Raw genomic sequence first — 19,897 nt, forward strand, 5'->3', positions numbered from 1 at the left:
TCCTAGATAAAATTTTAAATATTCAAAGTCAACAACATAGCAAAGAAACAGCCTTACATAAAACACTAGAGTCAAATTTTACTTCCTCCATCATGGAAAAAGGCTCTAATAACAATTATTTCCTTTAAACAGTTTATAATTATACTAAATTCATTTCTCTGACAGAATGTAATTAGCTGCCAAAATAAATAGGATTACCTGTAAGATTTCCCGGGAACTCAAGTTAGCCTGGTAAATCCAGCATATATAGTCAGCACTGAATGCCAACCGAAGAATAAAGGACTAGTTACTGAGTAGCCCCATTTCTGTTTCTGGTAATAAGCTGGAGAGGTTGTGACTTACACGAATTTAAAAGTGGTAATAGGAAACTAACACTGAAAGCCTGTTTCGTATTTGTAAAAAGAGATACTTCTCTGGTTCTGATTAAATCAGATAATATATGGACAGCACCTGGCAGGTAAGTAGATACCCAGGGTATTACCAATTTTCTACCTTCCTCCAACCTGGTTCCCATCTTTTGCGTCACTTCTGTCCAGTGAGAGGTGCGAGTTGGTGCCACAGTTGCTTAGGACAGAGTAAGGTGCCTCCTACTTCATCAGATCCCAAACTGTAGACAATAATCACCTGTGGAGGCTGTTAAGCCGCAGTCCTGGGCCCCACCCTGCAGAAACTGAGAAAGTTGGGGTAAAAACCTAAAAACCTGCACTTTTAATCTTCATCAGAGTTGTCTAAAATCTATTTGTATTTCATTGTGTTGGTATCAAAATACATACTTGAAGATGTTTACTCATGTTTGTGCATTAGTATCCAAAATTAAAAACTGACTACAGTACTTACTGAACTGCTATGTAACTAAAAATTTTAAGACTACCGTTTTTCAAATTTCCTTTATTTCCTTAGATCTTAATGAAACATTTCATCTTTTGCAGATCATAGTGCTTTATTAACAGACTTGTGTATTCTTTTCCCATTCCTTTAATACAAAAAAAATTTTATTCAATCACCAGTCATCTTCATCTGACATTTCACTAAGTACAGGATTCATAATGTCAACATTATTAGATCAGTCATTCAAGTGGGTCACACAAGTTCATTGGCATTGTGCCAAATACCCACTCAAAAGATACACTGAATTACAGATGCCTCCAGGTGTATGTATCAACCTTAGTTTCTTGAAGTGAACCAGGACTGTTTCACAGGTCAAACTGCCAGTCTACAGAAATAAGCTGGAAAAGACCCAAGTGTACGGCTATACATATTGAATGGCAAGTTCATTGCTACAAGAACCTCTATAACTGTCCGTTTGTACACTTCTCTGCCATTCTTGCAAAAGCCTCCCCTGAATAAAGTTATAGTTCAGAGTTTAAAGCAAACTTGATGAGATAAAACGTACCAGGTGGCTTTTCTGTGGCAGAAATTACAACCATTTTTCCTCAAGCAATTTTAAAGACAAGCAAGGTTGAAAATAAATATGCAAGCACACAGTAAACTAAGGTCTATATTTAGAAATTCAGGTACAAAGCACAGCAGAGCCTATGACTGTAGAAGATAAATTAGAAATATAAACTAGCAATGAAGCAATAATTTCTTTCAAATAGCAGGAAACAAGTTCTCCAATACCATTATTTTAGATCACTGTTTAGTATTCATCTATTAACTTTGGAGTTTGTTTTAAAAATCCCTTTTGCTGATTATAACATTTGACCAGATATACCAAATAGACCTTAAATCATAGTACATGAAATAAACCACTTAATTTCTGATAAACTCAACAACTTTTTGTATATAATGATGGGCTCAAGAACCTTTGTAGGTTTGCTTAAGATCCCTACTGATGTTTATGAAAGCTTTTAAAAGTTATGTTCTTATCCATTTGTTGTTCTACATTATTAATGTAAAACTCTTAGTGGTTTAGAAACAAACATTTAAGCCTTGCATGTTGGAGTGATCTGTTTTAAGTTCTCAAGGATGTATTCTGATTTACTCCAGAGCATCACCTCCTTTCCTCCCCTCCCTCACACTCTCTCACACACACACATACACAATTCTGCAAAATGGAGGCAAATTTCCAGACTTCAGTATAAGGAAAACTAAGATTTTTCAGGCTTTGATTATAACCCTTAGTTAAGAGGAATGCCAAATGTATGTGCTACTTTTAAAATTTTTATGAAACAGAATATGAAATAAAAAGATGAATTCCAGCTGTCATATTCTTTGAGAATGAATGAGACATGATGAGACATCTTAACAAAACATGACACTTATCATCCATAATCAAAAATTTCAATTCCCTGCCTGAAGTTGACTTGGAAATGGTACAAAGTCTACGACTTCTCAAAGGATCATAAGATAACATTTTAAAAGCCTGCAAACCACTGAAAGCACTTATACATATTTTACATTCAAAACTAATCTATGGAGCCCATTTCATTCAATTTAAAAGTCAGTTCCCAAATATCTGTGGCTGCTTTTACTGTGTTTTTAAGAAGGGGATTTTAAGCCATCCTAGAGATAAAATTGGTGTGAAGAATTCTTTTTATATCTTAGATGCTTTAGGTGATTAAGAACTTAAAATTGTTACTCCTTAATATGAAACTTCCAAAACAGCTTATGACCAGCAAAGAAATGTTCCTTAGGCACTGTGAGGTGTACTAAGATGGAGCATGAAACCAGGTTGAAGCATACAGTTTGGTAACTACACTGATGGTTAACAAAACGTTAACAAGCACTAACTTACTACCTTATCACTGAGCGCAAGAAATGCCTTTACCCCACTACTCCTGAGATTCTTAAGAGGGAAAACTAATTTCACAAACAATTTAAAAAATAATCCATATATAGTTCTAAGAACTGCACATGTTTAGGGTATTAGAAAAGATGTTTTCTTTTATAAGGCATCAATGATTAAATTAATGTAATGCATATCTAACAAAAGATGGTTAACACTCAGTATCATAAAACCATTTACTCTTCTTTTAAATTTCTCTAATTCCTGCTACTTTTACCAGCTTAAATAAGAAAAGAATGCCTCTTGGCCTAATCAACTATGGTTATAAAAAAAACTAAGACATCTGAAACTATTAGGCACATCAAAGGTACAGTTTATGTAGTTCAAGGTTCCCTTCTTAAGGGGCAAATGAGTTACCTGGCACATTATACATATGGAACTGTAAAGATCATCAACTAAATTCAACTTTCACATTTTTTAGTTTAAACTGAAAGACTTCTAGTAAATATTCAAATATACCATATCTTCAGTTACAACTGAGTAAGTGTAACATTTTACCAGATAAAAAGCTGGAATTTAAGTATGAGAAACCTTCATACACTGTGCTAGTATTGGTCTCTTCTTTTTAGACAAAAGCCAGTCATCAATACTTTCAACACAGCAGTTTAGAAGATAAACGTCCAAACAGGTGACTTGGTTGTAGTCCATAATTTAGCAATTCAATGCCACTGGCATCATAATGCTGTGGAGAGCAAGTGTATCTCCATATTTTAGTCAGATTTGTCTTTCTTCTTTCCTGTTAAGGGCACTTTGTTTACAACAGCAGACCCAACAGCTGTAACACCTCCAGCCACAGCAGACACGCCCCCTTTCACCAGCCCTATTCCCATGGAAGGCACAGTTGTAACAGCTGTCTTGGTCACCTCCAGACTCTTCCCACCAATCCAAGCCACACCACCAATGGTGGCACCAACGGCTCCCTTTGTAACACTGAAGATACCGCCAGTCACACGGGACAACATGCCTGGTTGCTGCTGTGGGTGATCTTTCATTGAACCTAGTGAGAGAAATACGAAGACAGTCAAATATTAAGTCTTTAGAAGAGCAGTACAAATCATTAAATATCCTAAGACTTCCTAACAATCAGGAGGTTGTTTTGATAAGGTGAACCACATAAATACAAATCTGATCAAGACACTAAGGAGCTCTTCCCTCAAGGCTATAATCATGCATGTTTTTAAAATATCCTGGTCCGGATCCCTGGGTGGCGCAGCGGTTTGGCGCCTGCCTTTAGCCCAGGGCGTGATCCTAGAGACCTGGGATCGAATCCCACATCGGGGTCCCGGTGCATAGAGCCTGCTTCTCCCTCTGCCTGTGTCTCTGCCTCTCCCTCTCTCTCTCTCTCTATCATAAATAAATAAAAATTAAAAAAAAAAAATATCCTGGTCCAATGCTGTCTTGGTATCTGAGAAAAAATGCTTTGGGGACTATCATAAAATATTTTAAAACCTAAATTTAAATGTTTCCTTGATTTACAGTTTTGTTGTTATTAATAAAAATCTTTATATCCTAAAAGGAGCATGAAAAAATAAGAAGATAAATATATTTAGCCTTCATTTCCTTGACAGAATTCAGTCATTAGTCAAACAACCTTCTCCATTTAAAGCAGTGGTTCTCAAAGTTTTGTCTGGAACTGCTGGGGATCCAACAAGACCATTTCAGGGGCTCTGCAGGATAGAAATTATTTTCATAATAATATAACATGTCATCTATCCTTTCACTTTTATTTTCACATTCATTCACAAGTCTACAGAATTTTCCAGAATCTAAATGATGTGCAGTACTCAAGAGACCAAACATAGAAGCAGCTGAGAAACTAGCCATCTTCTATTAGCCCTAACACTAAAGAGATTTGTAAAAATTTAAAAAACAAGGTCACCCACCCTCTTCACATTTTTTGTTTTGTTTTTATTTGGATAGGTGTTTTTCAAAATCTATGTTAATCGTGTTACTATGTAATGAGTCCACTGGAGTCTTTAATGAATAAAACATTTAATTTCCATTATTATTTATATGCCAAATATCAACAAAGATAGCTTTTTGGGGTCCTCAATTTTTAAAAGCATCTTGCAACCAAAAAGCTTGAGAACCACTAATTTAAATACATATGGGTGTCTGCTCTACTTACATTTTAATAATGTATTTAAAGAGCTAATGATACATAAAAATAGGAAAATTATTCATCTCTTAAAATCATGTTACTTACCTAAAATCATTTTTGTAATGTTGAGAAACTACAGCTATGCTTAATACTTTCACTGCCTCAGTAATTCTTACAGGAGAGAGCATATGATTTAAACATCTAGTCTGTAAAAACTCCTTTACTCCAGAAAGGGTAGTATCAATATGAAAATTCATATTTATTTAAGTCATCAGATTGTCATCTGGTTTGTTTCACTTTGTTTTGAATAGAGCCATCCAAACTGGCATGGAACCTCAAACTCAGGAATAAAATAACAGGAAGATTTCATAAAAATCTTCTTGTGTCAGTCTCAAATAAACACAGGTCTTTCCTCCTTTGTAATCTAATGATTTAGATACCAACAACACGTAAGCTATGATGTCTATATTTTTCTAAACTTCACGGAAAAACACTTGGTCACGAAACAGATCAGGCTTTATTCACTGAAAAGGTACACTGACACAAAGAAAAGCAAATTCTTGGGTATACAGGCCCAACTAGGACCATCAAAGTTACTAACTCCTAGCAGAATATGATTATCAGGGAAGATAACACTGGGAAACGGATAATATTTTCTTAAATATTTTATTTATTTATTCATGAGAGAGAGAGAGAGAGAGAGAGAGGCAGAGACACAGGCAGAGGGAGAAGCAGGCTCCATGCACCGGGAGCCCAACGTGGGATTCGATCCCAGGTCTCCAGGATCGCGCCCTGGGCCAAAGGCAGGCGCTAAACCACTGCGCCACCCAGGGATCCCTCATCCTTTATTCTTTACCTTGATTCTCTATCTTACCTATTATGACTGTCCTGTACGAACATACAGCTGTCAAACAAAATCACTATTTGGTTTAGTTTAATAATATTCTAGGGCAGCCCCAGTGGCTTAGCGGTTTAGCGCCACCTTGAGCCCGGGGCGTGATCCTGGAGAACCAGGATCAAGTCCCACGTCAGACTCCCTGCATGGAGCCTGCTTCTCCCTCTGCCTGTGTCTCTGTCTCTGTGTGTGTCTCTCATGAATAAATAAATAATAATAATAAAGAATAATAATATTCTACAGCAAAATCATAAGTAAAAAATGCCTATAGTCCTTTTCTGTGTATAGTCAAGACATTCACATTTGCAGTTAGTGTTTCCAAGGATTTTTGAAGTTTAGGTAAGAAAATGATTCATGATGTCACAATTTTCAAACAAAAAGAGAATTTAATCAGACCCTAAGACCATGTATTAATATAGAAAGAAGAGCTACCAATTATAAATAACAGCTTAATAACAAATCTCCAAATCTCAAGTGCCTCTTGAATTGAGTTTTTGTAATGCATGACATTAAAATTAAATATAGTCCATCCTTCCTCTGCACCCTACACCTATTCTTAACAAATGAAAGGATACTCTAACTTATGAAATGGTCTTAATAAGAGTAGCAAAAGAAAAGATCTTACATAATAAAACAGCTGCATGGTGTCCCCATTCACCAATATCTGTGCTTTCTTAAAAGCTAAAAATGCTGATCTTCAACTATTTTTGGAACATATTCACTGACAAGGTAAACAGATTGTTACTTTAAATTTAACAAAAACAATCGGAATTTTAATTCAGTAGGATGTTTGTTTCCCTTCTTAGTGTGTCAGGTGCATACTTACCTTCTGGTGGTTCATCACTAAGGTATGATGGGAGTTCTTGATTTTTATCTGCCTGATTCATGATCTCCTAAAAAACATATACACATTTCATTGTAACCTCAATAATCTGAGATGACCTCCTATCACATACTAAATTAAGACAATCCATTTTATTCAGATAAACATTTTAAAACACTTGTAGCAAAACTTCATCTTACTCCTCTCTTACTTTGTGGTGTTTAGGAAATACTTTTAATTACACTAGTGTACAATATAAATCTTATCTCAAACACCAACCAAACAGTAACAAGTATAGTATTATATTTTTACTGTTGCTTACTAATTCAAAGTTGGAAGGTGGGGATTAGACAAAAATCGTGTTTCCTCCTACAGGAAACCATTAACCGTATTGGTTAACGGTAATTTCACAACAGACTTAAGGAAAACCTATACTATACTAAAAAATATGTTCTACCTGAAAATTTTCTAAAAATCATGATATCCTTCTATAAAGGTGGCATTACCTATCTGAATCATTAAGAGATGGATTTTGATTACTTTTTTATTGTTTTTAGAGCTCTTAAAAACACAGGTAGCAAAAGAACTCAAGATCTATGAAAAAATATATATGCGATTATCTCACTATGAAAAGGAAATGAACCTAAGAAATAAAATAAGCTACACTGGAATGACGAAAACAGTTAAACTTTCTTTTGCCAATTTCCTTTACTATCTTTAAATATTTGCTTTTATAGTCATTTGACCAAGAAAATATTAAAGCAAGTCGGGACTGGAATACTAGTATTCCAGTACTACAAGTATTAGAATACTATTTAAAGAATTTAAAACAAAACATGCAGAAATTCTGGCAGAGTATGTGTGTCCCTTCCTGATGAAAAACTACTGTGGAGTCACCTTCTTCCCCACTGAGCTGTTAATTCCAAGAGGAGAGACTATTTAGCTTGTTTCCAGGATCTGTATATCATATAGGTGCAAGCCAGATCACCTGGCTGATCAACCAGTTAACAGATGCTACCACGCTGTGTACAGAAATACGAGGAAATTACATACACATATACATCTGACACAAGTGAACTGGAGTATAAAAACAGGTATGATGCAATGGGGAGGGTGCCTGGCTGGCTCAGTCTGTGACTCTTGATCTCAGGGTCATGAGTTCAAGGCACACAGTAGGCATAAAGCTTATTTAAACAACAGGTGTGACAGTAATTGCATATATTTCAAAACTGCCTTTCTGTATATATTCCACAAATCCCAACTAAAAGACTCCATTTCCTAATACAGAATCCCTTTTTATTTTTTTATTATTATTAATTTTTAAGAGACACAGAGAGAAAGAGTGGCAGAGACACAGGCAGAGGGAGAAGCAGGCTCCATGCAGGAAGCCCGATGTGGGACTCGATCCCAGGTCTCCAGGATCACACCCTGGGCCGAAGGCAGGCGCCAAACCACTGAGCCACCTGGGCTGCCCCAGAATCCCTTTTTAAAAAATTCTTAATTTTCCCACATATACCTTGTAATTTAAAAAAGAAAAAGGCTACCGTTTTAAAAGATTAAAGCTGCTTTATAAAAAAACATATGCAAGTTCATTTATATAATATGAATTAACTTTATCCTCCTATGAGTAGGCAATGAGGAGCCACGACAAGATAACATCGTCAGATCTGTGCTTTAAGAAGTTATCTGAAGCAAGAACAGATGAAGGTGGGGCACCTGGGTGGCTCAGTTGGTTAAGTGGCTGACTTGATTTCAGCTCAGGTCATGGTCTTGGGGTGGGACTCTACACTCACTGCATCTGCTTGAGATTCTCTTTCTCCCTCTCCCTCTGTCCATCCCCCTGCTCATGCTTGCTTTCTCTTGGTTTCAAATAAATAAATATAAATTTTTAAAAGGAACAGATGAAGGACAGAGATTAAACACCGTAAGTGGCTACTTTAGAAGTTTGGTGAGATGGGAGTAAGTTTAAACTGCCAGTTTTTTCAGTATAAATAAATGTTTGAACAAAAACCTAGGAGTCGGGATCCCTGGGTGGCGCAGCGGTTTGGCGCCTGCCTTTGGCCCAGGGCGTGATCCTGGAGACCCGGGATCGAATCCCATGTCGGGCTCCCAGTGCATGGAGCCTGCTTCTCCCTCTGCCTGTGTCTCTGCCTCTCTCTCTCTCTCGCTCTCTGTGACTATCATAAATAAATAAAAATTAAAAAAAAAACAAAAAACCTAGGAGTCAACCCTCGACTTTCTGATTTTTACATTCCCATCTAATCATCAGTAAATTCTGCTGCCTAAATCAATCCAGAATACAACCATTTCTCATCACCTCTACTGCTACCACTTTCAGTTAAACTATAGTAGCTCTTGCTTGGGCTGCTACAAAGTCTCTTATCTGGCCTCTGAGCTTCTACCTTTGTTCTTCAGTTTAGCCCTGCCATACTCTGCTTAAACCCCTACAACTGCTTCCTGTTTTGCTCAGAATAAAATCTAGAGTTGAGGCCTGACATCTAACACTCTGATAGCGTCTCCTACCATTCTGCCTCTCACTCGTAGCAGTCCAGAAACACGGGTTTCCCTGCTCATCCTCTCCTGAGAGGCTCTTCCCCAAGACATGTGCATGGCTTGCTTCCTTACGTCCTTCAAGTCTCTATGCAAATTTTTCCTTTAATAGAGATCTTCCCAGACCACCTGACAATAGATTAGCACCCCCCTCCACTCCTCTCCCTATCATTTTCACCTAACCTTGCTCTATTTTCTTTATTGCTCTGTCACTTGATCATATGCATCAAATATATATATATTTTATATACATATATGTATATATACATACATATATGTATATAAATACACACATACATATATATGTATACATATATGTATACATATATGTATATAAAATATATATACTTTATGTCTTCCACTATTTGAATGTAAACTCCAGGAGAACGAGGCTTGGTTTTATTCACTGCTCCATCCCCAGAGCCTTTTTCAATGCCTGATGCTTGGTAGACAATACTTGGATTTTTTGTATGAAGTGGAAAAGAGCTTGGGTATTAATATGAGAGAAAAGGAAAATATAGGATGTAAAATTTCTAGTCTGAGCAATGAAGTAGACAAAAAAGATAAAGACAAGGTATAGGAGACAAGAAACTACTTCTGAGAGAAGATGACGGACTTTTTAAAATTTTTATTTTATTGTGTTAAGAATACTTAACTGAGATCTGCCCTCTAAAATATAAGTGTATACTACATTACTGTTGACTATAGGTATGATGAAGGATTTGTTTTTGAACAGCTGGATTTGAAATGCCTTCAGGACATCTACCGGATATGTTTATTAGCAGGCAACTGGACTTAAGGGGTCTGAAACTTAGCATGAAGTTTGAGTTAGAGTTGAGGCCCTGAGAGTGGTTTGAAGTGATAGCTACACATGTTGGGGATTGATGATACGATCAAGGAAAAGAATGGTAATAGAGAAGTAGACCGATAACCTTAATTAGACTGCTCATATTTAAGAGGTAAGTGAAAGGGAAGCCAGCAAAAACAAATAAAATATAAAATACATCTGAAAGTGTACAAATGAGTACAGCCTCATGGAAGGCAAGAGATGAATTTATAAGCTTCCCAGAGACACATACAATGCAGACATTAATATAATTTATGGAGACCAAATACTATGGGGAAATGATAATGTTACATTTAGAGAATATAAAAGGCATATATATAGCATATAATCCAATTTTTTAAATGCACATAAAAAGACTGAAAGGAAGCATACCAAAATGTTGATAAATACTGCCACTAAGGGAGTAGAAATATTTGTATAGAGACGAGAGAGAGAAAAAGAAATACCATCCTCCCCTTTAATATATAGATATACATATGTATATTTAAAATCTGTATTTTAATTTTTACCATAAACATGTATTGCTTTTGTACTTCAAGAAAACTGCATATTTTTAATTCTTAGAAATCAGTGATATTCAAAAAGGATATTTTCAAAGATTACACAGCTCATCTACCTAGTTTTTATACTATTTTAGATTTTTATCCTTAAATCAAATTGATCATCTAACAAACAACATACTTAAATCACAAAATGCTGATTTGAAGAAAATGACATCAGCAAGTTTAATTCTTGGTTTTGTCCTTGGTAAGGAAACCATGACAAAGAAAGAGTCTTATGCAGGCTACTAGTACACTGACTACTGCACTGTAAAGAAGTTACCTACTACATCACTCGATAGCTCTGATACAGAACTCCACATAAGAAATTTCTTTAGCGGAATTCAGAAAAACTTTTGTTTCCTCAACATATTTAGAACATTTTCTTCTCTTTGAGACCTACGTACTTTTCTATTTAAAAGATACAAAGAAAGATGATAATTCCCTTTTTCCTTTGGCTTCCAGGAAACTTACAACTAAAATCCCAACTTAACTGGGTAGGTTCCTGTAGCCTGCGTAGTTGTCCTATTTTCCCCCAACTCCACACCTCAGGACTTCCACTCTTATCGCTGTTGTCCAGGGTTGGTTTGCAATTTCAATTTCTTATATCCTTACCATTTTGTTAGTATATGTTTTTGTAAGCTTGACACACAGTATTTGCAGAATAAATGGGATAAAATTATCATCTTATCCACATTAATTTTAGGCATCACAAGAAAAAATACATACCAATATATGGCCCAAATTTTTCATTAAAAAGAAAGAGAATACTTTAAGCTAGAATTGTGCTTTTAAGAGCAGTATGCCAGGGGCTTCAAGAACCACAAGAGAGATATGATGCATGTATTTTACTACACAGTAATTTAAAATACTTTTTGTGTTTAAATATACACTAATTAAAAAGATAATTGAAAAGTGCTTGGGAATTTTTAGGATAACTAGACTCTCAAGAAATTTCATTCCTGCTTGGAACTTCTTCAGGATATACTCTCAGATTTACCAGCTCTCTCCCCAACCCACGACAACCCCCCATCCCCCATGAATTTACTCTGCTCCTGTTAGATATATGTTTGGTAGAAGAATGAATGAATGAATGAATGAATGAATGAATGGATTTATTTATTTATTTATTTATTTATTTATTTATTTATTTTTGGTAGAAGAATTTAAAATGTAGATAGAAAATCTGAAAATCTGGAGTCCTGCCAGGTTAGAAGCCTGGCTACTGAGAACAGAGGAACTGGCTATTAGAGGGCTTTGAAAGTCCTAAGAGTCCATAGAGATTGATTTTTGTTTTGTATACATATTTTTTAATGTTTGAGTTTCTTGTACATCACTGGTGTTAACGCAAGCATGTAGTATTAAAATTCCTCTAGAACTCTTAGGGTAATAAAAATTGTGTAAAAGCTGCAAGTATTTGGAATATTGTTGTTTTCTAAATTCCTAATTTGGTCATAAGCCATAAAATACCTTATAAAAGTATTTTTGCTAAAATCCTTAACTATCTGCAGTGCCACCTGTACTATTTACTCACCTAAATCATTCCCAACCCCTACACACATGTATGTCCCAAACTTTTAGTGATATTACCTCTTTACAGACCCACCTTATCACTAAGGAGAACTATTCTTTTTATCACCATCATTACATGAGTCTTGTTTCTTTTAAATTGAGAATTATAAACACAAACACACTCCTAATCTCTTAAAACTAGGAAAGGTAAATAATCTGCATGTAAAATTTAGAAGTATACACATGGAGACAAGTAACAATTGACAAAATGTCAAAATGACCATTTAGATTAAACAAAATTATTGAACTCTATTCAAACCAAAACTCAGTGAGTCATTAGTTCAACATATACTTGGGTCCCTACTATGTGCCAGACACCCTGTTAGGCACTGAGACTTCAGTGTGATTCAGCACACACAGGACTCCTCTAAACCAGTTTACCCAAAGCGGACACACTTCCTGGCACTTATCAATTTATTTCATCCAAAAACCAAAAAATGATATGCTCTCTAGGAACTCATAATATACACAAGTTTCTATTTAAAAAAGTACCTTCCTAAGGAAGGCAATAAAAACAGAAAACAGCCTTTAGATCAGGACAAATAAGTGCATATCCTTGGATATAAATCAGTTTTACCACTTGTTCCTAACATGTGAACAAATTTAGAGTACCAACTAAAACTGGCTATCGGTGTATTTTTTTAAGAAATTGTGAAATGTGAAAGACTTCTTTGCTGTAGACTACAACTTGTCAGTAGTTATCTAGGCATTCTGGGCCAAGGAGAAGCAATTCTTGTCCAGTACAATAGCATTACAGCAGCTGGTAAATATATTGAGCTAGGGTTAATAACAACACTATTCCCTAGAGGGTAATTTCTTCCAATAATAGAAATAAGTAAACAAATGCCTCTTAGGAACCCCCCGTCCCTTTTTTAAAGGAAAACAGATGAATCAATGTTGTTTGTGGAAATCTATAACATCTGATACATAAAGTTTTCATTAATGGTGAGGACAGAGTCTGAAAATAGTACACAAATTTCCCTGTGGCTAAACACTCCTTTGTGTACCTAAGGAAGTTAAACAGCACTAACATACTATATGAAGCCTAACTACAAAATACAGTACACAACAGCTTACCTTCAAAGCCACTTCAAAAACCTGTTATTAAATAGTAAATGCCAATTTTCTGTAGGAAAAAGACTATAAATGAATTAGCTTAATTCTTCTACACCTTCTATATATAGGAACTTTGCCACATCCTCATTCCCATTTTAGCTTCTTTGCCAAGTAACTACAAGGAGTTTCAAAAATATGTTTATACAGAGCTTTAATACACATACACCAATAAGCAGTGTATATTAAAACACCAGCTTACTGTGTTTAGGCTCCTCTAGTTAACCAACTCTCCTGAACAGGCTGCTTTTAAACATGGCCCCCGCCCATTAAATCAACAGCACACAGGCTACAAGAAATGCATTGAATCTGGCAGGGAAGAAAAAGTAATCCATCAGTAAACTTTTAAGTGATCACCTTAGTGATAGTAACAACTAACAGTATCAAAATGGCAATTTTTAAGTGTTGCCTTTAAATGAAACATTAAGCAGAACAAATCAGATAACCAGTACACCAATTATCTTCACTAAATTATATCTCATTAGTTCCACAGATATTTGTGTCCTTCTTACGTCACACACTGTGTTAGGCACTGAGGTTACAACCAGAACAAGCATGTGAAGGCCCTACTCTGAAGGTTTATATGTAATCCAGTGAGATACCTTCAGGAAGTAGCAAAAACAGCAAGTACTCAGTGACTTAGACAAAGACGGGTAAAGATTTTCCTAAAGTTAACAAAACACACACACACACACACACACAGAGGAACTTTTCCATCTATCCTGAAACTTTTCTAATGATATTCTTCTTTCTATATGGACATATTTTTACTGAACTTGGTTTCTGGTACATCTGCCATAACAGACTGAAGAAAGTGGAAAAAAAGTCAAAACAGAGTGCATATAGGTTTATTAAAGATTATCTCCCTATTTCTTTTAAAAAAGCAGGCATGGCCACATAGGCAAACACAGACCTGTTGATGTGGTATCAATATTCCTGGGAACCCTTAAGGGCACCCACACCAGTGAATGTTCTAAAGGTTAAACAATCACATATAGCAAATAATGTATTTTCACTTGGAACTAGCACAAGTGTTCACAAAGGTGTAACAAATAAGAACGCTCCTCTTTAGGGGTTTCTAAACCTTTCCCAGCGGCTCCTTCTCCCCGCACCGATCTCTTTAGTCACAAGCAAGTCTTTTTCTTTTTTTCTTTGGCAGAGGGAGTGACGTGGCAGGGGAGGCAGAAAATGACCCTGGAGAAGCCGTGACTAGGGCTAAGCTCAGCACCTCCTCCCTCTGCTCCACGTTGTACACCCAGCACACCCCCACTCCCATCGGGTTCCAGAATTCCTGTCTTCTCACGCGGAAAAGGCGATGTGTTTAGGCGGGCATCTGATTGGAAGCGGGAGCTTGGGGACCAGTCCCGAGGCTGCGTGTGCACAGCAGGACGGTTTCTACTCAGACTCGGGAGGCAATGATGGCACCGACGGGTGCTCCAGCCGCGGTCCCCAGGCCCCCGGGCGCCGCCAGCGCCTCTCCCTTCCACACTCTCCGCTTGAGGCTGGGCGTCAGAGTCGCGCCTTTCTACCTGGAAGAGCACTGGGGCCCAAAGCTGCGTGCCTGAGCCCCAAGGAGCGCTTCATCAACAGGTCGGGAGTCAGCGCGGCGGGGAAGCCCAGCACACGGCCCCCGGCCGCATCCCGCTCGGCTCCAAGCCGCTGACGCCCTCCCCCACCCCCCAGCCTGACGCCGAGAGCTGAGACGCGAACGCGCGGCTTCCAAGGGGAGCCCCGGTCACAAAGCAGGGCTGGGGAGTCCGGGACACGTCAGGAATAACAACGCCGCCACGAACCTCAGTCCGCCCCCAGCGTCGTCCCGCCCCTCCCCCTTTCCCGCTCGGTCCCCCCGAAAGGCTGCGCTCGGGGAAGCCAGGCCCGGGGCGGTGAGGCGCAGGAGAGCTAACGGAAGAAGGCGCCGGGAGGAGGACAGGAAGCCGCCACGGCGCCCCCCGCCCTCCCGGCCCCACTCGCTCACCTCCGGGGTCGAGGGTCGGCGCCTGGAGCCGGGGCTGGGCGGGGGGAGCGGGCCGCACCGAGCGGGGCTGCGGGCGCCTGGGCGACGGGCACGGCCCCGGGCAGCCGCGGGCTCCGGAGGCGCCTCCTCAAGCTCTGGAACCCGAAGACTCCGCGGGCGACGGCGGCTCTAGCGGCCTCTGGATGCGGACGTGGCGCCGGACGCGACCCGCCCCCTCCGCCGCCTCCTCCGCTCCCGCCTCCTCCCGCGCCTCGGCTCCGACGCGCACGCGCGCCCCAGGCCCCTCCCGCGCCCACCCGGCACACGCCCACCCGCGTCTCGGGCCGCCCCGCCCCCCCAGCGGCCCCCCGCCGGCCGCCTCTGAGCGTGCGCACGCGCGGCGCCCCCGCGACCGGCTCCCGGCTCCCGCGCCCCGCGCCCCGCCCCCCGCCCTCCGGGAGCCTCCGCGGGCGCCCCGGGCCCGCCTGCGCGCGCGCCTGGGCCTGGGCCGCCCGCCCCTTCCCGGCGCCGTCCAATCCGCTCGGCCGGGGGGCGCCGAGCCGCGGGAACGCGCCGGCCGCGGCCCTCAGGCCTCCAGCCTCGGCCCCGCGGCTTCGCGAAGCTCTGGTTCCGCCGCGAGTAACGGTCGGTCGGAACTCAGAACCTTTGCCCTGCGGGGGGGTGGACGGTCGCCAGTCTGTGGGGCCCTTCCGTGGCCCGGGGGCTTCAGAACCTTCTCCCCTCCCCTGCTGCCCCTCGGGGGAGAGGCGGGCTGGGCCTTCGCGGCGACGCCGCCCGCTTACGCCTGTGGTCGTTACTGTACAGCTGCCCTGCCCCGGCCCCGGCCCCGGCCCCGGCGGGAGAACCGCTGGGTTGGTGGCCGCCCGGCGCCCCGCAGGGCTCGGGGCTCGGGGCTCGGGGCTCGCCAGGCACTCGAAATGGGCCCGGGAGAGTGGGCTTGGTAGTAGGACTCAGGAGAGGCGGGAGCGAGACACCTGGCGCGGCGCCCCTCCCTCGGCTCCTGCTGACCCGCTGCCCGCCGTGGCGGAGGCTCTGCCCGCGGTTCCGGACGGTGTGGACAAGCGAGCCGTGCGGGGAGGATGCTGCGTGCACCTGAGCCCTGTGCAGGTGTGGGGATGGAGGCGATGAGGGGCGAGAGGCTGATGCTCGACTAGGTAAACGCGACCCGCTGACCTTTCTCTGCCTCTCCTTTCGCACCTTAACAGGAGGAGGACTGTAAGCCCATCACAGGTTTGTCTTTGAATCAAGAGATGGTGGGTGTGAAAGGGCTTTCCAAAAAGGTGAATTCCTATACAAGTGTGAGATCTTCCTTCACGGTCCAGGCAGCAAGACAAAACATGCGAAGTAACCAGTCAGGAAACTCAAAAAGATGTCCCTCCTCCCCACCCCACCCCCACCCCCGCCCCAATGAAAAATAATCCGGGTGATGCAACCGAATCTTTTTTTTTTTTTTTTTTATGCAACCGAATCTTAACTGTTGACCAGGCGCAGACAAGGACACGCTAACCGGGGAGAGCATCCCTGAAGAAGCTAACTTTGATCCACGTCATAAATGTAGTGGACTAAATATAGTTTATGGTTTCAGCCTAGCCATTGATTTATCAAAGCAGCAAATCAGATCCACTTAAACTATGGATTTGAAACTATCAAGATATTTTAGTTTTCCAGATCTTAAAGGAGAAATTAAATAATATTGTCACTTTAAAATATAATTCGGATGGGGGTGCCCGGGTGGCTCAGTGGCTTAAATGTGGGACTCTTTGTTTTTGATCAGGTCATGATCTCATGATGGAGCCCACCTCTGGTTCTGCACTGGTTCTGAAGCCTGCTTAGAATTCTTTCTCTCCCTCTATGTCCTTCCCCCGCCCCTCTAAAAATAAATAAATAAATAAAATATAACATGATTTGGATGATTAGCAGGCTCTACAGATTGTGTGTTTATCACATGTGAAGAGTTGGGTACGTACTCTATCTTATCACAGAAGCCTCTGTCCTTAATACATGAATTTTTTAAAAAGATTTTATTTGACATAGAGGACACAAGAAGGAGGAGTGGTAGGGAGAGGGAGAAGAAGGCTCCCTGCTGAGCAGAGAGCCTGATGGAAGACTCCATCCCAGGACCCTGAGATCATGACCTGAGCTGAAGACAGATGCTTAACTGAGCCACCCGGGTGCCCCAATACATGACTTCTAGGGTGAACACTAAGCAGAATGACAAAGTACAAAATTGCACTGTTCTTCCCTTGCACTTTTTTCTCTCCACAGGAGAATTTAATCATTATTGAAGTATAAATGATTAATAAAATTGAGGCCACTCCTGGGAGATTGTACATTTTTAGTTATTACAGTCATAATCCACAGCAGTGGTTAAAAACCATCACATAAACCAACCAAAATGTAGGGGAGCTCTTTGGAAGTTTGTGAGTTCACCAGACCTTTATAAAACTGCCAGTATTTCTTAAAAGGTTGACGCTATCATTTTTTATTACCACAGTATTCAAACCTATAAAAATGAATATCACCACTCAGTGCCCACCCACCCCTAGATCTAAAATGAAAATAAATATTATAATCATGATGGAATGGTTTCTACAGAAGGATGCTGTCTTGATTTGATGTACATTGGTGCAGCAGAAGGAGCCTCAAGGAAGTCAGGCCCTCTTCATTTTATAGACTGAATCCACTCAGGTCTTGATTCCTGTTCCATGAAATCTCATTCTCAGATTATTAAAATGAAACTATTTCTAGATGTTATTTTGAAAGACTGTATAATGTCTTAAAATGGTGAGTCCACGGAGCCTTCAGGCAATAACGGTCTTTTAATACAACAAATTCTTAATGCACCTATATTAATTATCCAGTCTCTTAAACCACCAAGTTTTCCTCTAGTTGGTTACACACAGAGAGCTTTCTGCATTATTGAAAAATTAGAAATTAGATGTGATATCACATGCTTAACAGGATGGGGCATCCAAAAAGTAGGTGCCAGAAGGAAGCAAGCTGTACACTAGAAACATGAAAGCAAGAAATAAGTTATTTATAGGCATTGAAGTTGAAAGAGATCCCAATCCAAGTCTATCCATCCCACGAGTCTACCTCCTAGCATAGGCACAATAATAGTTTTCATTGTTGAACTGTTGACCACTTAGTGTTTCTATGTGAACTCATTTAAATGACAAATCATTTGGTATAAGGTCCACATATTTTCCAATGTTCCATCATATCTTTATGAATGTAGTGCATCATCTTGGCGTTTTGAAATGAGCTGGACAGTTAACAGCTTTATATAGATTTTTTTTTAAATTTTTATTTATTTATGATAGTCACAGAGAGAGAGAGAGAGGCAGAGACACAGGCAGAGGGAGAAGCAGGCCCCATGCACCGGGAGCCCGACGTGGGATTCGATCCCGGGTCTCCAGGATTGCGCCCTGGGCCAAAGGCAGGCGCCAAACCACCGCGCCACCCAGGGATCCCCAGCTTTATATAGATTATCACATAATGTAAATTATTTTGCTTTTCTATTCTCACTTTCTTACTCTTTTTTGACTTCCTGGCACAATTACCTGGACTATTCTTGGTTTTCCTTAACTTTTTCTGTGATATAACTAAGGTTTATTTACACAATTTTTTGGCACATACCTCATTCCTCCCAATAATCCAGTGAGGCAATATTCATATGAGGAAACACGTAGAGAAGTTAGATAATTTATCCAAGAGCTTACAGTCAGTAAAGAGCAGATCCTGGAGTCAAACACTTTTTTTTCTGACATCAAGAGGCTGACTTGGTGCTGTCAGCCAGGGCTTGGTGTTCCTAGGAGCTGGCCTGGCGTAGTGAGGCCTTAATGTCTCCTGTGGAACATAAACAGTTTCAGAAAACATCAGCATCAGAAAAGGCCACCACATGATCATGATGGATCAGGACAAAAATAAGACTACTCCATAACTATGTCTGAATGTAGACAGAAACATAAGCCTATCCATGCCCCCAAATGGAATACACAAACTGAAAATATAAAATAATGTGACTGTTACTTCTTTACCAATTACACCTTAAGCCTCAGGCTAGTCTCTCTTTTTACATAAGATTTATTAAGATACCCAATCATAGACTTACCCCTGCTCCCTAACAGCATCCACTTTAAAGCAAAATTCCTCAAATCACCTAACACAAATTCATATCTTAATGTAAGTCCTTTCCAACATCCTTTTACTGAGATGCCTCACTGTTGCCCGTGGTTTGTCCTTCCCCTTGTTGAAATGAGTTATAAGGTCACCTTGTTCAACCACTGGTGTTTCTGGTGATGTCTGGCTAGAAAGCATTGGCAATTCTTTCTAGACTGTCCAATACAATGCATATCTGTGGAGCAGAAAGCACACTACTTATGCATTTTGTGCCAAAGAAAGTGGGAACCGTCCCCTTATCTCTAGCCATAGGATTGTCACACCAAAGCTAGAGAATGTTGTCCTTTTTGTAGATCATATATAGAGTGTCTGATAGATGGAGTCTCCAAAAGATAGTGAAAAGAAAAAAAAAATGTTGGAATAATTGAACATTATTTTGCAAGAAAAAAAGAGAACAACCTGTCAACCCATACCTTGCCCCACATACAAAATAACTCAAAATGGATCATAAATCTAAAATTATAAAACTTTTAGAAGAAAACATAGGAGAAAGTCTTTGTGATTCTGGGTTA

At 40.3% G+C, this 19,897-nt stretch overlaps 2 protein-coding genes across 3 annotated transcripts; one reads left to right on the top strand and one right to left on the bottom strand.

Moving 5' to 3' along the window:
* Positions 1 to 872: 872 nt before the first annotated feature.
* TMEM263 (transmembrane protein 263) lies at positions 873 to 15,292 on the bottom strand. Of its 2 annotated transcripts, none has more exons than XM_038550780.1 (3): positions 15,204 to 15,292; positions 6,611 to 6,677; positions 873 to 3,785 (listed from the first exon to the last, which is right to left on the bottom strand). In XM_038550780.1, exons 2-3 carry the CDS (start codon positions 6,669 to 6,671, stop codon positions 3,499 to 3,501), a joined length of 348 nt encoding a protein of 115 aa, XP_038406708.1. In that variant the 5' UTR covers positions 6,672 to 6,677; positions 15,204 to 15,292; the 3' UTR covers positions 873 to 3,498. The 2 variants fall into 2 exon arrangements, with proteins under 2 accessions (XP_038406708.1, XP_038406710.1); XM_038550782.1 differs by lacking the exon at positions 15,204 to 15,292 and adding an exon at positions 14,758 to 14,902.
* Positions 14,544 to 17,119, top strand: LOC119876747 (basic salivary proline-rich protein 1-like). The gene is made up of 5 exons (XM_038551575.1): positions 14,544 to 14,883; positions 15,217 to 16,310; positions 16,409 to 16,547; positions 16,689 to 16,757; positions 16,978 to 17,119. The coding sequence occupies exons 1-5, from the start codon at positions 14,544 to 14,546 to the stop codon at positions 17,034 to 17,036; spliced, it is 1,701 nt and encodes a 566-aa protein (XP_038407503.1). The 3' UTR covers positions 17,037 to 17,119.
* The last annotated feature ends 2,778 nt before the right edge of the window (positions 17,120 to 19,897 follow it).

This window comes from Canis lupus, chromosome 10, assembly GCF_011100685.1.
Source record: "Canis lupus familiaris isolate Mischka breed German Shepherd chromosome 10, alternate assembly UU_Cfam_GSD_1.0, whole genome shotgun sequence".
Taxonomy (NCBI): domain Eukaryota; kingdom Metazoa; phylum Chordata; class Mammalia; order Carnivora; family Canidae; genus Canis; species Canis lupus.